General features: G+C 36.2%; 1 protein-coding gene across 1 annotated transcript in view; it reads left to right on the forward strand.

Annotated features, from left to right (window-relative positions):
• SMARCAD1 (SWI/SNF-related, matrix-associated actin-dependent regulator of chromatin, subfamily a, containing DEAD/H box 1) overlaps positions 1-18493 on the forward strand; it is an 89297-nt gene that overhangs the window by 42169 nt on the left and 28635 nt on the right. The window contains exons 6-9 of the mRNA XM_012810555.2: positions 4133-4230; positions 7258-7359; positions 8567-8648; positions 10911-11302. Of these exons, the coding sequence (XP_012666009.1) occupies positions 4133-4230; positions 7258-7359; positions 8567-8648; positions 10911-11302 (674 nt within the window). The remainder of the gene's footprint in view (positions 1-4132; positions 4231-7257; positions 7360-8566; positions 8649-10910; positions 11303-18493) is intronic.

Here is an 18493-nt window from a genome sequence, read left to right on the forward strand (position 1 = left end):
GCAATTCTCTTGCTCAGCCTCCTAGCTATTTTTTGGTTGTAGTTGTCATTGTTGTCTGGCAGGCCCAGGCTGGATTTGAACCTGCCAGCTCTGGTGTATGTGGCTGGTACCTTAGCCGCTTGAGCTATAGGGGCTGAGCCAGTTGTAACTTCTTGTTAAAATTGCTCTACAATTTACCAAGCACCTTTATGAATCTTACAAGAACCTATTGGGTATTCATAGCTTCAGATTTTTTAGGTAAAGAAATTGAACCGTAAGAAGATTAAGTAACTTGCCTGAGGTCATACAGCTGTTTGGGAACTAAATTTCTAGCTTGATTTTTTTTCACACATACACCCCCCCTTCCCAATCACCACCAAAAGGGAAGGCACATTGACAATTTTGCTTCTTTTCTACAGAGCCCATTTCATAACAGTGAAGTTTTGGAAGGTATATTTTCTTACTTTCTTAAGTATGCTAGTGTGCTTTCTTTTATTATTCTTTTTTCAGCCCTGTGATTTCCTGAAGATTAAATATTCATTCTAGTTGCACTGTGATTTTATTTTTTTAGTTTTTTAGAGAGAGTTTTACTTTGTCACCTTCATTAGAATGCTGTGATGTCACAGCTCACAGCAACCTCAAACTCCTGGGGACTAAAGCGATTCTTTTGCCTCAACCTCCCAAGTAGCTGGGACTATAGGCGCCCACCACAGCGTCCAGCTATTTTTATTTATTCTTTTGAGACAGAGTCCCGCTTTGTCGTTTTCAGTAGAATTCTGTGGCGTCATAGCTCACAGCAACATCAAGCAATTCTCTTCCCTCAGCCTCCCAAGTAGCTGGGACTGCAGCCTGCTCCTGCCACAAGGCCCAGCTATTTTTAGAGACACGGGGTCTCGCACTTGCTCAGGCTCGTCTTGAACCTGTGAGCTCAGGCAGTCTACCCACCTCTGCCTCCCAGAGTGCTAGGATTACAGGTGTGAGCCACCTGTCCACATTGTGGTTTTATTTACAGGTCTATAAATCTGAGTCAGTAGGAACATAATGTCTTATGGAAAATCCTGGATAATTCCTTCATATAATAAATATTTATGGTATATTTTAGGCTTGGTGTATATAAAGTAAATGCATCTGAGGCTATTTCCAATAGAAAACATCTGCAATTTTTTAGTAAATGCTGTCTCAATTTTTTTTTAACTTGCACATACCAATAAAATAAATAAATAATAAATAAATAAACAAATAAAAATCTCCTTGAATCTTTCTAATAAAAATGTGTGTAAACTAATGAAAGTGTGGTCACCATCTTAAATTTGCTTTGTGTCATTCTCAACTTTTTCCTTTGTGTAGGTACATCACTATATAACACATAAATGTAAAATATTGATTTGCATTTTTAAAAAATGATTTAATTATATATCATGGCCAGCTAGTCACTACAATCAGATTTATCTAATTTTTAAAAAGGACCATCATTCCTGTGTGACTACCCGTAGGATTAGTTTAGTAACTGTTTCCCTGCTAATTAGCATTTGATTTCATTATTTCATTCAGATGGTATTAAATTAAGTCTTCTTATATATGTCTTATTTCTATAGGCTTAATTTTAAACTATGATATTAAATCAAAGGAAAGGATATGTTTTTAATATGTACTTCCATGTTACTTTTGTTAGATTGTGCCAATTTCTGCTTCTAAACAACAACGCGTGAGTGCCCATTTTCCTAAGTGGATTTTTCTACTTTTGAAATTTTTAAAAACTTAAAATATGTACAAAAAGAGAAAACAATATAATGTGTTCCCATGGGCTTATCATCCATTCTCAATAATTATCTACTTTCTTTTACCCCCACTCAGTGGATTGTATTGGAATAGTATTTAAATTTGTTCATTCAAATGTAATATTTTAATCTTTAACTTCCTCCAGTTTGTGCAAGGGGACAGTATTATGTGAGTGCTATCTACATGGAATGTCAAGATCTTTTTTTGCCTTCTACTTACTAGCTGGAACTCTTCTGTGTCTGTTTCCTTAGCAGTAAAATAGTATAATAGTGCCAAACGTATAGGTTATTCTGCAGAAAAACTGATACAGTTAATGTTCCTGTCTTGCTGTGGTGCCTGCTGCATAGTGAGTACATAGTAAATGTTAGCTACTGTTTGTTTCTAAGGGCAGTCTGAAACCCTAGTGCTTATTTTAAAATAAGTGCGTGGGCTGGGTGCTATGGCTTGTGCCTGTGATCTTAGCACTCTGGGAGGCTGAGGCCGATGGATTTTTTTTTTTTTTTTTTTTGAGACAAAGCCTCAAGCTTTTCCCCTGGATAGAGTGCCATGGCATTACAGCTCACAGCAACCTCCAACTCCTGGGCTCAAGCGAGTCTCTTGCCTCCGCCTCCCAAGTAGCTGGGACCACAGGCGCCCGCCACAACGCCCGGCTATTTTTTTTTTTTTTTTGGTTGCAGCCATCATTGTTGTTTGGCGGGTCCGGGCTGGGGATTCGAACCCGCCACCTTAGGTGTATGTGGCTGGCGCCTTAGCTGGTTGAGCTATAGGCGCCGAGCCGAGGCCGATGGATTGCCTAAGCTCACCGGTTGAAGACCATCCTGAGCAAGAGCAAGCCTCATCTCTAAAAATAGCCAGGCATTGTGGCGGACACCTGTAGTCCAGCTACTGGGAAGGCTAAAGCAAGAGGATCACTTGAGCCAAAGAGTTCGAGGTTGCTGTGAGCTCTGATGCCATGGCACTCTACCAAGGGGGACAAAGTGAGATTCTGTCTCAAAAAAATTAAAATTAAATAAAATACGCTCCTGGGTGGGCACGGTGGCTCACACCTAAGGCTGAGGTCAGTGGATTGCTTGAGCTCACCAGTTCGAGACCAGCCTGAGCAAGAGTAAGACCCCATCTCTAAAATATAGTAGGACGTAGTGATGGGCACCTGTAGTCCCAGCTACTCAAGAGGATGAGGCAAGAGAATAGCTTGAGACCAAGAGGGTGAGGTTGCTGTGAGCTGTGACAGCACAACACTCTACCCAAGGGCAACAAAGTGAGACAGACTGTCTCAAAAAAAAATAAATAAATAAGTAAATAATAAAATAAGCTCTTAAAAAACGATAGGCTCAATGAACATTTGTTGGGTTGCAAGATAGCTTGGGAAACTTTACGTATTGGTTCTTGTTCTCATAATATCTGATATTCTATAATTTTTACATTGAAAATAGGTTATAGGATGACTTTGCTTCACGTAGTGTCTGAAAGTCTAATTCGGAATGGATGGGACAGTTATATCAGACATCTTCATCTGTAGTATAGTACGTGTTAAGATAATATATAGACCAACAGCTTTGTCTAACCTTAAAGCTAAGATTAATTTTTAATGTATTATGTCATTAAAACAGTAAACTATTTATGATATCTTAGGAGAGTATTTAATAAAAGGTGTTTACAAATACTTGTGAGTGATGTTGAACCGGTCTACAAATTATTATATTTCACATTGGTTTTATCATCAATTATAGTCTTTTTTTTTTTTTTTTTTTAAGACAGTCTCAGTATGTCGCCCTGGGTAGAGTGCCATGGCATCAAAGCTCACAGCAACCTCAAACTCTTGGGCTTAAGCAACTCTCTTGTCTCAGCCTCCTGAGTAACTGGGACTTCAGGCGCCTGCCAGAACACCTGGCTATTTTTAGAGATGGGGTTCTCCCTCTTGCTCAGGCTGGTCTCAAACTCCTGAGTTCAAGGGATTGTTTCTTTTCAGCCTCCCAAAGTAGCCACTCAAGAGTTATCAGTCTCTAAGTGGAATTCAGATAACTCTAACTTGATGCAGCTTAAAATATTTTCACTGCTGAGCACTCAGCCACTAAAGAAAACCCCTATTACTCTGTAGAATTACTTGTCAATTTAGAGATGTATAGATTTGGCATTAAATAAAATGTATTATGGCTTATGAATATAGTATTACAATGATTTCTACTTTTAAAACACTACAAAGAGTGTCTTTACTTTTTCTTCAATTCAGTCATAATACAGAAGAATAACTATCGGGACTGATGTCAAGAAAACTGTCTAGTATTCATTATAATACATTTTTGCCTTTGTTTGACATTAAATTGATTCTCAGTATTTATGTTTAAAGTTTGAGTGTGCTTCTCTGCTTTGAAAGGTGGTGGGCCAAGGAAAAGAAAATTATCATCTTCTTCAGAGCCATATGAGGAAGATGACTTTGATGATCAATCTCTAAAAAAGACAAGACTGGATCATGTAAGTTATATTTGAATTGCATTATCAGAGTTGATTGCTTAAGCACAGACTATATCAGTCATGAAAATCCATCTCAATTATTTTTTAAACAATAAATATGGAAAATTATGTTTCCATTTACTTTGTGACTATTTCTGCTTGCTTTTAAATTTATCCAGTATAATGGCTGCGTATGAACAGAATATTTTGAGTATACGGATACCAAACCTGAATTATCTACCTAAATGAATATTTTTTTCTTTTACAAGTAAGTCAGGGGATTTGTTTGCTTTGAACTTCTGACTATTTTTCCTCTGGTTTTTTTTTTTTTTTCCTCTTATTTAAAAATATGGGCCAGGGCTGGGTTTGAACCCTCTACCTTTGTTATATGGGGCCAGCACCCTATTCCTTTGACCCATAGGTGCTGCTCTGTCCGAGCGTTTTGATGCATTTCCTGTTGTAGTACACACTCCAGCCAACAGATGACGCAGGTTGTACTCTTTCTGCTTTTTGGCAGGCCATGTGTTTTGATATGAATGGGTGATTGTGCATTGTATTTGCACGATTGTGCTTGTAGGAAATGGCCTGCCTAAAATAAATAAGAGCTGGGGAGTATGTGGGTCTTGCTGTGCTGCCCAGGCTATCTTGAAACCCTAGCCTCAAGCAATCCTCCTTCCTGGCCTCCCATTGCTGAGATTACAGGCATGAGTAACCATGGCCATTCTCATGTTTTTTGTTTTTGTAATTTTTAAAAGTCTCCCTCTTTAACCCTGGGTAGGGTTCAGTGGCATCATAGTAGCTCAGGGCAACCCGAAACTCCTGGGCTCAAGGGATCCTTTGCCTTTAGCCTTCTGGCACTACAGGTGTGGGCCATCATGCTGGGCTAAATTTTTTACTTTTAGTACAGATGATGTCTCGTTATTGTTTGTGCTAATTTCAAACTCCTGAGCTCAAGTGCTTCTCCTGCCTTAGTCTCCCAGTGTGCTAGGATTACAGGCATGAACCACTGCTCCTGGCCAATAAGTGGCATTCTATGATATGTGGCCATTTATGCCTATCCACTTTAATTTAGCATAGTGTTTTCAAGATTCATTCACATTATAGCCTATATTAGTACTTAATTTTTTTTTTTTTTTGAGACATAGTGGCCCTAGGTAGAGTCCTGTGGTGTCATAGTTTACAGCAACCTCAAACTCTTGAGCTCAAGAGATCCTCTTGCCTCAGCCTCCCGAGTAGCTGGGACTACAGGCACCCAATACAACACCTGGCTAACTTCATTCTTTTTTATGATGGAAGAATATTCCATTTTATGTGTATGCCATGATTTGTCTATCTGTTCATGGGTAGACATTTGATGTAATTAACAGTGAATGACTAACATTTAGGAAACAGGTGGTTGAGCAACACTGATTGAGAGTTAGGCTACTGTTTTTATTCTTACCTCAGCTAGTTATTGTTCATCTGTAACTTTTAAAATGCTATTCTTGGAGTTTCAGCGTCCTCATTCTAAAGTGAAAATGGCAGTATAAATTTATAAGAGTTTTGAAATGCTTTCTCCAAATATTGGTGTTTTACTATTGTCCTGCTCAAAACCCTGTTGCTTCTGAAAAAAGATTAACCTTAGGCCTCGTGCAACAGTAGATATGTCTTAATTCTTCGGCTTTGTAGCCAATCCATATTTTCTGTGTTCCACCCACAAATACTATTATAAAACACACACGGTTTTCTTCTTCCTAGTCCAAATATGCATAGCATTTTATTAGTCTTCGTGTTATGGAACTTCATTTTATTCCTGTGGGCTAGAGACATGTCAACTCACAATTTAGTTATTTCTACCTCAGGCACTGAAAGAGAAAAAGAATAGTCCAGGTGTTGGATAATAAATAGCGTGTGGTACAGTTTTAATCAGAGTAGATAAATGCATTTTGCTTGAGTGGAATATAAGATTTTTACTGTGCATGAACATAAGGAGTCTTTTCATTTTGCTTAAATATGGAATTTAACCAGTTTCTTCAAGTGAAGCTAAATAACAAAAAGGTGAGACTGTTTATATGTGTAGCCACAGTTTCCTAATTAATCTTTTTTGGGGGGGGGCAGGTTTGAACCCGCCACCTCTGGTATATGGGGCCAGCATCCTACTCCTTTGAGCCATAGGTGCCACCCATTCCTTTTTTTTTTTTGAGACAGAGTCTCACAGTGTCAACCTGGGTAGAGTGCTGTTTCATCCCAACTCACAGCAACCTCAGACTCTTGGCCTTAAGCGATTCTCTTGCCTTAGCCTCCCAAGTAGCTGGGACTACAGGCGCCCTCCACAATGCCTGGCTATTTTTTGGTTGTAGTTGTCATTGTTGTTTGGTAGACCTGGGCTGGGTTCGAACCTGCCAGCACTGGTGTATATGGCTGGTGCCCTAGCCGCTGGGCTACAGGCACCAAGCCAACCCTGATTAATCTTATTTAGTTTATATACCCGGTGGCCATAAAGTTCGCATGCCATTTAAATATGGCCATCCCATATCAGTTCTGCTTCAGTTCTTTTTATCATTGTGTCATTTTTGTGTCGTGACTGAGCAGGTAATATTTTAAGCTATTTAAGTCAATATTTTAAGCTATTCTATGAATCAAGACAAAAATAAACTTTGCTCACAGAATTTGGTATTTGTAATGGGTAGATATATAATTGTGAGCATAGGTAACATAGTTGTATCAGTTTTTTCATTAGCCATTATCTTGGAGAAGACTTTGATATACATGAATTATATCAAGTTAATGTGAAGAAGACTAGGGTTTTTTTTAGCAGATTTGTTTCATTTTGAACACTGTGAATAAACTTTGAATTATTAGATATGTAATCAAGATCTTTCAGTAATCTTAAACAATATTTTTTATCTTAGAGACATAACTTTTTCAGTATTTTCATGAATAAAAAGTAACATTTTAGATTCTTCTGATCAATTGTGATAATTTTCAAATCAAGTCACAATACAATGTAATTGTTTTAAGACCATTGTTATTAATGATTTTCTAATTTGGTTCTTTTTTTTTCATTAGGGAGAAGAATCAAATGAGTCTGCAGAATCTAGCAGTAATTGGGAAAAGCAGGAAAGTATTGTTTTGAAATTACAAAAGGAATTTCCCCATTTTGATAAACAGGTGAGTAGTTAGGTATGGAAATATAATCAGTATACTAAATAATTATATTACAAAATTGTGTTTTGAGTTCAGCAGTCTAAATGTGTATAGGGTTAGTTTTGCATTTTTTTAATTAATTATCCTTTTGATCAGTGTTAAAATATTTTTATACTGCTTATTGATTCTCTACGTTGTATATTTACTTTGTTTGTATAGTATCAGTGTTATAACAAAAATAACCATAATAAAAGTAGTGATTTCATTTATAAAATGTTAATTATCTAGAAGACCATCTATATCCCTGCCCTCTACCAAGTAACTGCTTAATTTTTTTAATGTTCACATCCTCTAAATTTTTATAAGAATTTTAAAGTATAATATTGCATTTCATTGTCTTATCATTTCATAAATTTTGTTGTATAAGAATAGTTTCAGAATCCTTAAAGGCCTCTGTTTAATCCCATGATCGTATATAGAATTACATAATTTGTTTAACATCTAGAATACATTTATACTTGCATTGATTTATTCATGTTTATGCTCAGATAGTACCTTTGCTGAATTTTGATGAGCTTGATGAAAAATCTTGTTGACCAAACATTTCTTGATCCTCTAGTGTTTAAAGTGCTTCATAAGGAAAGTTAGAAACGCTAAAGTTAAGCTTCTTTTCCTTTGAAGACAATCGTATATTTGCAGAGGCAGAATTATAAATTAAGTGTTTGTAAAGCAGCATAAAAACAGGTGTGAAATAATCAGATATGAATTCTCTGTGTTTTCAGGTGATAAACTCATTTTTTTTATTTCCTTGCTTATTTTTTATTTTTATTTCTTTGCTTTTTGTTGTTGTTGTTGTTGTTGTTGAGACAGAGTCCTACCCTATGCCCTGAGCAGAGTGCAATAGCGTCATAGCTCACTGCAACCTCAGACTCTGGTTGTGGGCATCCCATTGCCTCAGCTTCTGGAAGCTGCTGGGATTACAGGTGCTCACCACTGGCGCCCTGCTGGATTTTTCTTTTTTTTTTTTTTTTAATGAGTCGGGTTCTCACTCTCGCTCAGGCAAGTCTTGAACTCCTCAATCTCCCTCCTAAGCCTCCCACAGTGCTGGGATTACAGGCGTGAGCCACCGTGCCTGACTGATTAACTCATTTTTAAAAGACTATTAAAGTTTTATTTTCTACAAGTTACTAATTTGAAATTTTTAACAAAGAAATCAATGACTTGTTTCTAGGAACTAAGAGAAGTACTCAAGGAACATGAATGGATGTATACAGAAGCTTTAGAATCTCTAAAAGTGTTTGCAGAAGACCAAGGTAATTATACCGTGTCGTAGAAAATACATGCTTCCCATGTTATTTTGTATTTTACTATATAAGAAAATAGGAAACCTGGCTCAGTGCCTATAGCTCAACTGGCTAAGGCGCCAGCCACGTACACCTAAGGTGGCGGGTTCGAATCCCCAGCCCGGACCCGCCAAACAACAATGACGGCTGCAACCAAAAAAAAATAGCCGGGCATTGTGGCGGGCGCCTGAGGTCCCAGCTACTTGGGAGGCGGAGGCAAGAGACTCGCTTGAGCCCAGGAGTTGGAGGTTGCTGTGAGCTGTAATGCCATGGCACTCTACCCAGGGGGACAGCTTGAGGCTCTGTCTCAAAAAAAAAAAAAAAAGAAAAGAAAATAGGAAACCTATTAGCTGTTAATCAGAGGCTGAGATTGAAAAATGTGTAAGAAGTAAGATTTAAAAAAAAATTTTTTTAAGATGGAGACTCACTGCTGCCCTGGGTAGAGTGCTATGGTGTCATAGCTCACAGCAACCTCAAACTCTTGGGCTAAAGTGATCCTTTTTCCTCAGCCTCCCAAGTAGTTGGGACTGCAGGCATGTGCTACCATGCCCAATTAGCTTTTTCTGTTTTTAGTAGAGACAGGATCTTGTTCTTGCACAGCTAATCTTGAACTCTTGAGCTCAAGCAATCCACCTGCCTCCACTTCCCAGAATGCTCAGGATTATAGGCATGAGCCACCATTTCCAACTAATGTAAAGATTTTTTAAATGACCAATTTCTGAGTGCTTTGACTTGTTCTTTATGATGAAGTACAACAAAACCATAAATCAGTACATTTTTCTTTTTGGCCAATCTTTCTTACTTCTTGATTGTTAAGGCTACTTTTTATTTCATTCTTTCTTTTTTTTTTTTGAGACAAGTTATTTCTCTATCAGCCAAGCAGGAGTGCAGTTGTACATTCATAGCTCTTGTAACCTTGAACTCCTGGCCTCAAGCGATGTTCTTGCCTCTGTCTCCCAAAGAGCTGGGATTGCAGGCCTGTGCCACTTTACTTGGCCGGTTAAGGCTTTTTAATTGCCATGTTTTATTGAGTAAAAAGAAATGTCTTTACATTTTAACAACTCTTAGGATGGATCTTGTGAGTGGCCACATGTAGCCTACACTGATACGAATATCAAAAGCATTAGCATCAAAAACTTCAGGGTATCATAGGCATAGAAGAAACTCTCAGAACCAATTATGGAGTACTGTTAATTCTAGGAACCAAATGATAGAGGAGGAGGGGTGAGGAAGAGGTGAACTGTACGTTTAGTAGTAATGTAAGCAAGAATCAAGTAGATGTAGTTTTCATAAGTGCATAGCCATCTGTAAAAGCCCCAAGCATGGTTTCAAGGTTTCTTTAATGTTTTCTTAATGAATTATTTTAAGAAGTACTGTACTATGTACTATCAATACTCTTGATGGCACAGACAATGATATTTTGTGGAAAAAAGGAAGCCACCAATTCTGAGTCCAAAAATGAGGTTAGAATAGCCTGATTATGAAGGTGAAAAAACTTGAGGAATACCTTATCCTATTTATCTTGCTGATTTTTTTTTTTAAGTATATGCACACAAATGAATGTCTGATAATCTATAGGTCTAAAAGGTCTTTGAGTAAGCAAAAAAGTAAACATCAATATTGTATTACACATTAATTGGTACATATTTTCTTCCTGGTACCTGTTACATAAAATAACAGTGTACCTTCATTCTTAGGCATCTTAGAATTATATGAAATATGATAGTGGTAATATTATATTTCAATAATTTTTTAAATAATGATGAACTTAGAATAATGGAAATAGGGATAGAAAATATAATATGGATACTTGAAATGGAGACGGTTTTTATTAATAAGCGTCATAGTAGGATAGACATTGTTTTTGCTCTACCCGTTGGCGTTGGTATAGCAGGTGAGCAGGTATTAAATAGCATCAGGGACAACTTAGGGATATGTAGTTGTAATTTATGTTTCTAATACCTGCCATAGAATATGGAAATCTGTATTTAATTTGTTTTTGAAAATCAACTATCACCTGCTTCTGAAACTAACTTGTGTGACTTCAAATTCTACTTTAGTATTTCCCTTAAAGCGTTTTAAGATTTAGCAATGAATTGTGGTTGAATTCTTCTGTATTCAAAAAGAATAGGTAAATGTTCGACTATGTTTTTCTACTTGAAGTCTTACATCTTTATTTTTAACTTACATATTTTTAATTTAGCTACTGTTTTTGTTTTTCTTTGTACACAGATATGCAATATGCGTCACAAAGTGAGGTTCCAAATGGAAAAGACGTTTCTTCAAGAAGTCAGAATTATCCTAAAAATGCAGCTAAAACAAAACTAAAACAGAAATTTTCCATGAAACCACAAAATGGTTTTAACAAGAAACGTAAAAAAAATGTCTTTAATCCAAAGAGAGTCGTGGAAGACTCTGAGTATGATTCAGGTTCTGATGCTGGTAGTTCACTAGATGAGGACTATAGTAGTGGTGAAGAAGTGATGGAGGATGGCTATAAAGGTAAAATTCTTCACTTCCTTCAGGATGCTTCAATTGGTGAACTTACTTTGATTCCTCAGTGTTCTCAGAAAAAGGCTCAGAAGATAACAGAACTCCGGCCCTTTAATTGTTGGGAAACTCTGGTAAGGCTACATTCTTTTTTTTCCGTGTGTGTAATTCACAGTACCGGTTATAGTCAAGTTGTGTTCAGCCCAGGGAAGCATAGATGGGTGGCCTTATCCTGTGTAGAGTCAAACATTACTTTCATTGTAAGCCAATAGTATTTCAAATAGTGTCATATGACCTAATTTTGAATGAATTAAGGGGTGATTTTCCTGAAAAAACCCAAGCTGATTGGCTGGGAATACTGTCACTCATTCTTTTGCATAGAAACTTGGTTCATTTCACTGCAGAAGAAGAAATTAGAGCTTACATTTAGGAAGGAGTTGTTTGCTAGCCTGTTCTGATCTGTTACTGCTGAGACTCCATGCAGAAAGCAAGAATGTGGCAGAAATTTTACTACAACTACTGGAAGAGCAATAGCAACGTCCAGGGGAGCTCCATGATTCAAAGTGCCGGCCTAAGTGTTTTATGCTTCACCACAAAAGAAGCAATTGTTTGTTTTCTTTTTTTCTTCTAAAAGTAACAGCTCAATCTCTAACATGTTTTTCTTGGTTAAACAACGCGGCCATTTTATGCAGTATAGCAGGCTGCAGCATTTTTAATTGGAAAGATAGAACAATTTCTGGAAGCCTAGAATTGAAGCATTAGGGGAAGGGAAAGCATAAGCACTGGTAAGTACACTTTGCATGATCATTTCCTGGAATTTGATTTTCTGTAAACCAGTTTTATCCAGAAAAACTGTGTTTTGAGTTTTATAAATGTCAACAGTCTTCAAATCTTATTCATGCAGAGGATATAAGAACCCTTTAAATTTTGCTCTGACTCTTGTATGAATGTGGGCTTTTAAGGCATGAATCGTATATAGGCCTTGCTTTAAAATCAATATGATGATTTTTTTAAAAGCCTTAGAAGGTAAAGTGACTCTTCAAGCTTTGTTAAACTTTTTAGGAAGTTCTGTTCCCTAAATCAGGAAGCAGAGTTGCTTTTGTGATTAATTTTATACTTGTGACAAATCTAAATGAAAGTAAATGCCTTTGATAAGTGTCTGGTAGTGGTGATAGGTAAGGGTCCCTGAGCAATGGTTGTAAAAAACATTTTTTAAAGAATTAAAATATTTAAAAATACAGGAGCAACATTACTAGTATTGTAGCTTAAAAAAAAAATGGTACAACTATTCGTTTTGCCCGAAGCCTTTGCTTTTCCAGAGAACATCTGTCAAAGCAGGCCTTTCAAAACTTGCTTGGCTTTGCATGAGTGATTTATTTGTTAAAGTATTTGCTGAAGGGCTTTCTTGTTCTTTTCTTCCTTTTCTTCTTTCTTTTCATCTTTAATGGTCTCCTATTAAAGGTTATTGCAGAGTTGGGTTGCTCAGGCTTGTTGGGATTCTCATTTATGTAATATGGAATGCAATTATCTGCATTAGTTTAAGTCACTGTAACTACTTGCCCAAATGTCTTACAGTAAAAGTAAATTATACAATTTTACCAGCAGTGTATGTGCCAGATGTCCTTGACAATATTCAGCAACTTAACATGTAGAAAGCCTATTTTTCCTACTAATTAATTGGCATAGTTAAATTGGTCTTGACATGAATTTAGAGATTATGCATTACTTACTTAAATCTCCTAACATCTTGCCACTTTCTAAAAGTTGAGTATAAAGTCTGTTTTTTGTTCTAATCATTCATTCAAATATTCTGTATTTTATGTAACAGTTTAAAAAATACCTTAAAAGTAAAGTGCATTCTATTTGAGTCCAGTGAATATACTGCTTTTGCAGTCCTGAGCAAATCAGGTAAAGGCATTTTTGCAAATTAAATGGTTTCAATTAGCAAGCAAATGTATATAGGCTCTAGATTTTGATTAGCTTTAAACTTTACCTTCTACATTAAGAAAACATTAGAATTCGGGGTCCGAATATTTTATAAAGCAACTTAATAACTCAAAATTATCAAAGGAAAAGTCAGTATTATATGCACATTTTGATTTAAAAAATCCATATGATTCATTCTTTTCCTTATTAATCAGTGAGGTTCAGAAGTGTACCTCTAAACAACTTTAAAAGGAAACAAGTGAAAAAAGCACATTTTTGTTTTGATAGCTGCTGTAGTTAGAAATTTCTGTAAGAATTAGTTGAAGTTTAAATGATGCCACTCAGGCACACTTTAATGAACATTACAAGGTGTTAGATGTTAAGAACAAACAGCCTGTAGCCGGGCTTTGTGGCGGGCACCTGTAGTCCCAGCTACTTGGGAGGCTGAGGCAAGAGAATCACTTAAGCCCAAGAGTTTGAGCTTGCTGTGAGCTGTGATGCCACAGCATTCTACTGAGGGCAACATAGTGAGACTCTATCTCAAAATAAAAAAAAAAAAAAAAAAGAACAGCCTAAAAATATCTAGTTAATTCTTTAAGATTGTTATTGAAACTTATTTAGTCTAAGACTTGGAGAATTTCACAGAATTATAAAATTCATAAATATTTTATCAAAAATGCATACTGAGCCAGTGAGTCAAGTATACATACACATTTTGTGATATTTGCTAAAAATGAAGTTTCTTTAACATTGGTGATTATTGGATGATTAAGTGTAATCATTTCATCATCTTTATTATAAAAGTAATTTGAATGTGAAAATGACATTACCAGGACTTTTAAAACAAAATTTGTTAAGTGATAGATCATTGAGTCTTTCAAGTATTAGTAATACAGTGTAAGGTAAGTACAATATATAATATATAAAATTAAGTATAAAATTCTTACATGATATCAGCTGGTATTCTAATCACAATAATTTTAAATACAAATATTATACACATATCACTATTATTTTTCTTGTCAGAAAATTATCCTTTTTGTTTGTTTGTTTTAATTAAAATGATTTCAGACTTTCTAGTCCCCCTAATTTACACAAGGAAATGTGAATCACAAGTATATTACCTGAAAGAGTGTTCATATTTAGAACATTAGACTCAGGGCTTATTTTCTTTTAGTCAAAATTTTCTTGATAATTTTTCTATTTTATTTACAGTTTTTCTGCTTATTAGCAGTAATGTAGGTGTTCATTGTAAGAAAACCACATCATTAAACCAAGTAGATTTCGGAAATGTAGCAAGCCAAAAATTTCATTAGTTTAAAAACTTATTCTGTTAGTTTGGTTAAAATTGAAATTTTTATTGCCAAATAATCACACATTTGGTGGCATCAGTTTATCAACTACTTACTGAATTTTTGTCTACTTTTATGGACGGTGAAGTAGAGGATACTATTATGTCTATGATAAATCTCACGACATTGCATCTGTCTACATAAATCAGAATAGCAGTGTATTCATACTGACCAAATACCGCATTCATCAATAATTCATGAATACCTCAACCTAAAACCTTCTTATATATACATATGCTGCGTTCCCATTAATCAGTGTGGATGCAGTTTTTCTTAACTGTTATTGACTAAGTATTTCAGGTTTAGACCATTTAAAATATTTTTATGCCCCTCACTGTGCTACTTTGACCTACTAGACTACAGATTTTCTTTTTTGCTTGGTTTTACTCAGTCATTTTTGTAAAATTCGAAGCATTGTAGCTCTGCCTTCCAGGTAAGTGTGTTACTGCCTTCCCGATAGGGCGGCTCTGGTATATTTTTTATAAGATTATTCAGGCTTTGTTTTAATTTGTTCTTACTCCTTTAATTTGCATAAGTGTGATACATTTTTATTGAAAAATTATAAATGTATTCTGAGTAATGTGTAGGTCACTGCCAGGTGTTTACAGTAATGAATAAGAAAATATTTGTACAGTAATAGTGACACACTGTGGCAAGAAAGGGGTACTTCAGTTGCCGACTGTTTTTGAAAGAAAAATGTCCTTAGAGTAATATTTGAGTTTTTGATGGAAGAGATAATGACCAGGACGATATTGATGGTTTTCTTGTGTAATTATCCCACAAGTAGCAGTTACATTTTTTACTTTTCTTCCCCTTGATGAAAAAATAGCTTTATTATCTTTTGAAAATGATTTTTTTTGTGTAAAATTGAAACAGTACATGTAGGAACAAGATTAGTAATGTGTTCTTTCTTCAGAAAACAGTAATGTCTGGATTTTTCTTTTGTTAAATTAACAGCATTGATACCACATGCCTAAATCCACAATCACAGCTGTTACAACTGTCTATAAAGGAACTTCCCCACTTGTACTACTCAGAGTGTTGTTACTCATGTATACAAAAGTCAGAATAAATGCTTAGTTTAATCCCTGTATTTCCCAGCTCTCAAAATAATAATTGGCCATTCCCACCTTTTATATATTTCTTGGTGTTTCCGAATGACCGTAATCAGTTTATGCTTTCAAAAAATAAATAAAAGGAAGTAAAAAAATTTTTTAATAAATAAAAAGAAGGCTGGGCATGTTGGCTCACCTCTATAACCCTAGCATTCTGGGAGAGTGAGGCAGGAGGATCCCTTGAGCTCAAGACACCTGGAGCAAGATCATGTCACTTCTAAAAATAGAAAAATCAGGTGGTGCATTTGACTCAGTGGGCAGGGCGCCGGCCCCATGTACAGAGGGTGGTGGGTTCAAACCCAGCCCTGGCCAAACTGCAACAAAAAATAGCCAAGTGTTATGGCAAGTGCCTGCAGTGCCAGCTACTCTGGAAGCTGAGGCAAGAGAATTGCCTAAGCCCAAGAGCTGGAGGTGGCAATGAGGTGTGACACCACGGCACTCTACTGAGGGCAACAAAATAAGTCTCTATCTCTAAAATAAATAAAAATAAATAAATAAATAGAAATAGAAAAATAAGTCCTGCGTGTGACACCTATAGTCACAGTTACTCAAGAGACTGAGGCAGGAGGGTCAGTTGAGCCTGGGAGTTTGAGGTTGCTGTGAGCTAGGCTGATGTCATCACAGCATGCTAGCCTGGGCCACAGAGTCTTGTCTCAAAAAAAATAAGGGTGGTGCCTGTGGCTCAAAGGAGTAAGGCACCAGCCCCACATGCCGGAGGTGGCAGGTTCAAACCCAGCCCTGGATGCAAAAAAAATAAACAAATAAAAATAAAATTTTTAATCTATAAATTTGGATACATAAGTGAATTTGAGATTTGTGACCTCTAATTGTTTTTAATTTTTAGAAAGTTTGACATATGATAGAAATCTTATGTTTAGGAAGCTGTGATACTTACATATCAGATATGCTAATTTCCCCCATATGATCTGTTATATAATACAGCTTTTGAAAATATTTAAAGACTAGTACCATATTATTTTAAGTAAAACAAAAACATTTTCAAACTTGAAATTTTTTTTTTGTTTTTTTTTTTGAGGCAGAGTCTCTCACCCTCAGTAGAGCACTGTGGCATCACATCTCACAGCAAGCTCAAACTCTTGGGCTTAAGAAATTCTCTTGCCTCAGCCTCCTGTGTAGCTGGGACTACAGGTACCTGCCACAGTGCTTGGCTGTTTGTTGATTGGCGTTGTCGTCGTTTAGCCGGCCCCGGCTGGTTTGAACCCACCAGTCTCAGTGTATGTGAGACATACGCTGGTGCCCAACTCACTGAATTATGGGCATCAAGCCCAAACTTAAAAATTCCCTTTTGAAGATCAGCTTGATTTTGTTAATAATGGTAATTAAATTATATGCATGACGAATCTCTTTAGTGCATATTTATTTCTTTATCTATTTGTCAGAGAATAAAAGATATATATATAGAGAGAGAGAGAGTAAATGACTCAAACTTTTTATTTTTAATTTTTTTGAGGGAGAATCTCACTCTTAATGCTTTGGGTAGAATGTGTGGTGTCATTGTAACTCACAGCAAACCTCCTGGGCTCAAACCTCCTCTCGTTTCAGTCTCCTGATTAGCTAAAATTTATAATTCTGGCTCTGGCCAGAATGCCTGGCTAGTTTTTCTGTTTTTAGTATAGACATGGTCTCGCTCTTGCTCAGGCTGGTCTAGAAACTCCTGAGCTCAAGCAATCCAGTCCACCCACCTTGGCCTCCCAGAGTGCTAGGATTATAGGTGTGAGCCACCAGGCCCAGCCAGCATGGATTTTTCCTCTTACTCAGCTTTGTGACCTTGAAAATTAGACCTTATTTAGTTGATTATTCTAGAATTGGTAGACTAATACTGTAATTGTTTGAAGATTTAATAAATTTCTAAATAAAAAGCATCTGGTAATTCTTGGTTAATTCCGGATTAATCTTTCTGGTTTTCTTTCACATATACTAACAATCCTAAGCATGAGATTGGCTTGTTAGCCTATAATTTTTTGTTTCTATTTAAAAATAAAAATATTTTAATTAAAAGTTCTAATAGAACCTCCCTAAAACACACATTCTTATCCATATTGCTTATATAGAGATCTTTTCCCTGAAAAAGGCAAAATGAGAAGTCACACTGATTATGAATTTTGTCCTTGTGAAGAAATACTTAGTGCAGTGCCATTTTGTGAAGTTCTAAGTTTTTTGTTTTAGGGGTGTTTTAAAATCCTTCTGCACATTAAAAACATGGCTTTGGAATAGATCAGATATTTTTTATCTTACCAAGATAAATATGAAACTATGTATTGTTATGAACTACATTTTTATGAAATTATCTTAATATTTCCTGGAAGTACTGAATTTCTATTGCTAAAGCTTCTCTCTGCATCTAGAAATACTGTGATCATAGAGAGTATCTAGAGTTGTTAATGTGATTCATGTTATAACTTGGAAGAAGTTATCCATGCTAAATAGGATGGCCTGAATTCTGTGTGTGGTATTGTCCTAACACATGGTTTTATTTTAGTTTCTTTAGTTAGTTCTGGATTATGGGATTTTTGTTTATGCCAAAAAAATATTAAAACAAATTTTGGGCTGTCTTTTTTTTTTTTAGAGACAGAGTCTTCACTTTGTGGCCCTCGGTAGAGTGCAGTGGTGGTGTCACAGCTCACAGCAACCTCCAGCTCTTGAGCTCAGGCTATTTTCCTGCCTCAGCCTCCTGAGTAGCTGGGGCTACAGGCACTTGCCACAATGCCCGGCTATTTTTTGTTGTTGTTATTGTTGTTGCAGTTTGGCCAGGGCTGGCTTTGAACCTGTCACCCTCGGTATATGGGGCCGGCACCCTACTCACTGAGCCACAGGTGCTGCCCTGTCATCTTTTTCAATGATAATATGTGAGGTATATATTTTCAGCTATCTGTATAAAAAACTCTAATTCTTATATAGCTTTAACATATGA

Source organism: Otolemur garnettii, unplaced genomic scaffold (genome assembly GCF_000181295.1).
Source record: "Otolemur garnettii isolate 467f Iridium unplaced genomic scaffold, OtoGar3 scaffold00137, whole genome shotgun sequence".
Lineage (NCBI taxonomy): Eukaryota > Metazoa > Chordata > Mammalia > Primates > Galagidae > Otolemur > Otolemur garnettii.